At 38.5% G+C, this 5375-nt stretch overlaps 1 protein-coding gene across 1 annotated transcript; it reads right to left on the bottom strand.

Annotated features, from left to right (window-relative positions):
- Positions 1 to 2565: 2565 nt before the first annotated feature.
- On the bottom strand, positions 2566 to 4949 carry LOC104521672 (glutaredoxin-2, mitochondrial). The gene is made up of 3 exons (XM_010163744.1): positions 4887 to 4949; positions 3244 to 3420; positions 2566 to 2697 (listed from the first exon to the last, which is right to left on the bottom strand). The coding sequence occupies exons 1-3, from the start codon at positions 4947 to 4949 to the stop codon at positions 2566 to 2568; spliced, it is 372 nt and encodes a 123-aa protein (XP_010162046.1).
- Between the last annotated feature and the right edge of the window lie 426 nt (positions 4950 to 5375).

Here is a 5375-nt window from a genome sequence, read left to right as displayed (position 1 = left end):
CAGCAGGAGGTATGGAGTTGTTAAATATGTGTGCTTACATTTGGATTTATAATTTTGATACTGTAAAGTGTGGTTTCTTTAGGTATTTCTGCATTCTGAACTTAAGTTTAAATATATATATTTGCGCATATATATATATATGTGGTGTGTTGAGAACTTTTACAAATGCTTCATTAATAAATAATGAATATAAATAGCTGTTTTCCTAAGGTTACCAGCTTCTTAGAGTTAAGCACAACTAGTAACAAATAAAATGTCTTTTCTATTACATTCTCCTATAAAAGTGCAGTTCTACTCTTTAAAAATAATTCTATATAAAGGAGCAACAGATGGGCACCTTCACAGCTCTTACCTGCTTGGTTAAATAATTTGCTGTTTGTTTTCAGCTTCTCAGGCTTCTTAGGAGCATGGTATTTCAGCTGGATGAGCAGGTATGTCTGAAGTGTAAGTGGATAATTTTTAACATTCAGATCCCAAGGCAAGCATTATTTTAAGATAAATAGCTTTGTCCTGGAGACAGTGCTAAGCAAAAAATATGGAAAACTTTTATGACTATTTTTGAGTCACTCCCCCCCTTTTTTTTTTTTCTAGAGTAGAACTGCACTTTAACTGCCATGTCATGTTTAAGTAACTTAAACATAACATGGCTTTGTGCCATCCAATAATGAAGGCACTGTCTTGCTGCTACTTTCTATGAAATGATACAAAATTACTGAGAAACAATTTGGATGGGGAGCCTTAATGTGGTTAAAAAGAAACATAATTAACCCTTTGAGTGCCTTTAGACAGCTAATAAATGGGCACTCACTTGGATGTGCAGGCATACAGTGCATTTTCTCAACTGTTGGGATAGAACATTGCCTTAAGTGACAATGCCCTGGGACTTCTGAAACTTAGAACTCAAAGGGTTATTTTAGACTACTGTCTTGGGACTTTTAAACAGGGATTTTTTAAACAGGGAACAAAATGAAAAGGTCTTTGAAAAATTCCTTTGCGTACTATTATTTTACATTATGGATTTACTAGCTTTCAGGTGCAAAATTATGTTAATCTTCTGAAAAAACATAACTGACCTAAGAATTTTATGCAGAGAAAAATAATACTTGGTTACCACTGTATGTGCAAAATAAATTGAGGGAGAGATGCACATTTGTGTGTGTTTACCTTGATGAGTGTCCTTGTAAAAACAATTTTAGTAAGGCAGTAATTAAACTAGCAAAATACAGTAAACTGCAATAACAAAAATGTAACGAGGTCAGTGTGTTTCATTAGCTCATTACACGTTAAAGATGCACAGTGCAGGCAACTGCATACTAAAGACTTTCTACAAATGATGTGGTTTATTTCAAACCCACATCACAAAAACGAAGCTGACAAATTGAAATGATACTCTTACAGTCCCAGTTATCTGGAGCTGAAGATGAATGTGCTGCTTTTTTTGCCTTGAGGGGAAAAAAGTACTTTGGGTACGTGCAGTGCTGAAAGCAATGGAAATAATGGGAGTCTTGCTCACAAGAAGTGAGTAAAAATTCACTGACTAATGTTTTTCTTCTAAACTGTGCACCTTTAGTAGTGTAATGGTCCCTTTTACTGAAGAATGGGATATAATTTTCTACTTGTGTATGAGCTTTCTTGAAATAATCAAGAGTCATGGCATTGCCTGGTCTGGCTTTGGATGTACATTGTACTGAAACTATTGAATTTTAGACATTTCTTTTAGACATTGAACTGCAAGTGAGAATTGGTAGTAAACTGCATTCTGACTGTAGACTTTAAGTACTAAATAAACTCTATGCATATTAGACCCATTTTACTTGGTCTTAAGTTTCATAATAGGGTTGGACTGATCATAATGTAGTTTGTAGCTGCACAGTTAAGTGACAGCAAGCTGTCTGGCTCCCCCAGAAGGATATTCCTGAATGACACTGTATGGACTGAGACTTCATAGTGCAGAGTAAAGATGAAAGCAATTACATTCCCCTCTTATACCTGTAAGAATCTTTTTTTCCTTTTTCTGTAGTAACTGGACATACAGTTTGGTAGTTAGCTTCTGAGACACTGAAATACGAGAGGCAGATGTGCATACAGCAATATCACTACAAACTTGTTTTGCTTCATACTTTCTTCATGATTACAATTTGACATTCAGAGGAGAATTAAATTTAAAGGAACCATTAAATTAAACTGACCATTTATTGTAACTGTTGGAGCAAAGCTAGAAAGCAAACTAATTTGCAGAAAAAAAACCCCTCAACAACACAGGATTCTTGTACAGTCTCTGCTTCTCCAAAGCACAGTATCAGGATGTCATGGTAATAAAATAACGCCACTAGCTCATGCTTAGAGCCTCGAGAGTTACATAATAGTTTTTAATCACCATTTTGGTTGTGGTAAAGCTGAGGCAAGGACACCAAGTAATTTGCCAAGTCCATAGTCTGTGTCAGAGAATGATCTAGGATTCAGAAATCCATGGCTAAAAGTTGTTGAGTCCAGCTGATGCAGCGTATCTTTGTGATCTTCTGACTTGTCTGAAATTCTGTTTATATAAAGGAAGATTAAGCTAAGCTAGGTGTCTGGACACGATTTTCTTTTCACTTGACATTGATGAATTAATGGAAGCAGTTTGCCTTCCTCATGAAGCCTTTGAGTATCTGTAGCACCTCCAACAAAAGTCCCATTGACAAACACTCTTGGGACCTATCAAGAAAATGCAAATGCTATTAGTTACTTCTTGGAAAAGAGGACAGAAATCAAGGCAAGCCCACATGGGGTCCAGTGTACACATAACAGTTATGTCCTTATGTATGTGTATTTTACTGTACAACTCGTAAGTTTTCATATTTACAGAGATGGAAAACTTTGTTCACATGCCCCTCCAAAGTGGGATAAAGTCACTGTGTGGGAGATTGTAATAAATTAAAATAATTGAGTCAAAAATAAAATTCAGAAATTACAAGATAAGTCTTAAACACGTTAAAACTGAATGAAATATACCTATGCAAATGAAAACTGACTTCATACTTCAATTATCTTAGTGGCAGTAGGGAAAAGATCACCTCAGAGGGACAGCCAGAGGGTGTCAAGAGGAAGAGACAGTACAGAACCCTTCTGCAGTACCTTGTCTTGTATCCCAAGTCTACTTGTCTCAAAAAAAATGAAGAACTTAATACGATCATAACCCATGAGGAATGTGTGTGGTGTAAGTTCTTACTTTGCTTGTTATATATAAGAAAATATACTTACTGTTCTGCCACCAGTCATCTGTTCCAGAATGTCTTGGAACTGACTTCCATTTGTATTCATGTCCAGTTCTACAGCTGTATAATTTACATTCATGCCCTCAAAAAGTTTTTTTGCCATTTTGCAGTAGACACATGTTGTTTTAGAGAAAATCACCACACAGTTGTCTGAAATAATCTCCTGGATGTTCAAAAGAATGTTCAAGTCAGCGTGCCTTGTTTTAACTCAAAGTACTTCAACAGCATCGAACACTCACGAAAACAAGTACAGAAGTTTCAAATCTGCTAAATACAGGAAAATTACTCACTGTAAAAGGCTTTCTGAGGTGTTTTTAACAGGGACAACTGAGTTGTTCCCAGCCATGCTACAGGGATGGCTGGCTACTTCTGAACTGTCTTTCAAAACACTGTACTTTATTCTCAGTTTTCAAGGTAAAGGGAAAAGCTAGTTTACCTTCTAATTTTTCCAGACTTCTCATCTAGAGCCACAGGAATCTTAAGGCAAGGAATGAACTACTTTTCTTTAAAAACAAGGAACAGAACAGTGACTTCCATCAAGGCATCTGTCAAGAAGTTATCACCTGTATGCTGGGTGCAAAACATAGCCAGCCTACGCTTGTTCTGAAGACCTCTACGGTGGGCTAGCACCTCCTTTAGGAACACATCCCATGCTTTCACATCTGAATAAAAATTGCTTCCTGCCTGGCTACCAAGGAAGTCAGACTCTCAACCTCAAGAAGTGCAGTTGCACTTGGCCAGATCCCAAAGAGCATCTGTGCAAAAGTGCAGTAGGCGGTGAGGAGCAGCTTCAGCAGTCTGCAGAACTACATGGAAGAGAAGCTGACTTCTCCTGCTTCACTTAAGCTTCAGGAAAAGGTATGCTCAATTCTTTGAGCAGAATACCTGGGATCGGTTAAAACTTAGCAGTACCTAAGTTGTCAGGAGTGCTGTGATTTTTCTCCTTGCGGGAGCAAAGAACTGGAGGAGAGTTGGCATTAGTGATCTCTACCAGAAGCACTGCTGGCACCTCTGGAGATGTGTATGACCTGCACTTGATTCCAAAACTGACCACAATAACTGTGGAGCGTGTGGTGTGACTGGCATGCAACGGTGCTGACCCTAAACCCTCCTTTGCTCTGCAGTCACAGACCTCCTACAGTCTGCCAAACAAGCTGCATCTCCTTGAATTATTCAGTACACCCTTCCCTGGCTGCAAGGCAAACAGGATGGGCCAGTGGCAAGCAGAGTGACAAAAAGGGTCCTGAGTGGGAGAGAGACGTACCCCTATTACTTTACTGTAAACTCACGGTTATTTCAGGCTGTCATTTAATAGCAGTAAATTTGCTTTAAAAACCAACTTTTTCAATATTTAGTTTACTTGATATCAGTCATTTTACAAGGTTTAATCCCAAATATTGATAGCAGTACTGAATTAGAGGTCTAAAAGACCATAAAATGGACGCAGCCTAGGAAGATCAGGTTCCAGGGCTGCAGATAAACAATGCTGTCAGTATTACTTAATAAATGTAAGAAGCAGGTTCAACATCCAGAACTATTTATGGCATTTCTTTGTATAAACCAGAGGAGCTTTTAAGTAACTATGGCTTTTAGAAAAGTTGCAAATAGGTAAGAATTTCATAACGTTACCTGTATTTGATTCACAGCAGCATCATTAGACAATCCTACAGAAGCAGGCAGACTATTCCCCATCCTAAAACTAAAAAGAAATTAAAATCAGATAGTCAAGCTTTCAAACAAGTGACACATTTTCTAGTTCACAAATTAAAAGGTTGATTTTGTACTGTTTTGTTTAAGTATTTAACGTGATTTCTCCATTACATTTAAGTTTACCTCAGCTACAACACCTACAGTCACACTGGTTCTTACAGCCTGCAAGAAGATGAAAATAAGGAGATGGATGTTGCAGAATAACCAGAACGGCTGCTTTTACCGGAGAAATACTTATTTTCCCCGGTAAATGATAACACAGGTCCAAGTCTCAAATCTGACACCGGGCTCTCGTCAGCGCCACCGCCCGACTCGAACAGAAGGGCCCACGCCCGTCTTCACCACGGGAGCGGGTGCCAGAGGCGTGCTGCTCCGAGGCCTGCACGTCCCTATGCCAGCCGGGCCCCC

The sequence above is a fragment of the Antrostomus carolinensis genome, unplaced genomic scaffold (assembly GCF_000700745.2).
Source record: "Antrostomus carolinensis isolate BGI_N321 unplaced genomic scaffold, ASM70074v2 scaffold34882, whole genome shotgun sequence".
NCBI classification, from domain to species: domain Eukaryota; kingdom Metazoa; phylum Chordata; class Aves; order Caprimulgiformes; family Caprimulgidae; genus Antrostomus; species Antrostomus carolinensis.
The sequence above is the reverse complement of the archived record's forward strand: the minus strand, read 5'-3'. Positions and strand labels throughout refer to the sequence as shown.

What these genes read in the sequence shown, in the direction of transcription:
- LOC104521672 (XM_010163744.1), bottom strand. Translation starts at nt 4,949, where the DNA reads ATGGGGAATAGTCTGCCTGCTTCTGTAGGATTGTCTAATGATGCTGCT. An exon ending in CTGCTGTGAATCAAATACAG is followed by an intron (nt 3,421 to 4,886) that starts GTAACGTTATGA and finishes TTGAACATCCAG; the next exon opens with GAGATTATTTCAGACAACTG. An exon ending in AGATGACTGGTGGCAGAACA is followed by an intron (nt 2,698 to 3,243) that starts GTAAGTATATTT and finishes TTTTCTTGATAG; the next exon opens with GTCCCAAGAGTGTTTGTCAA.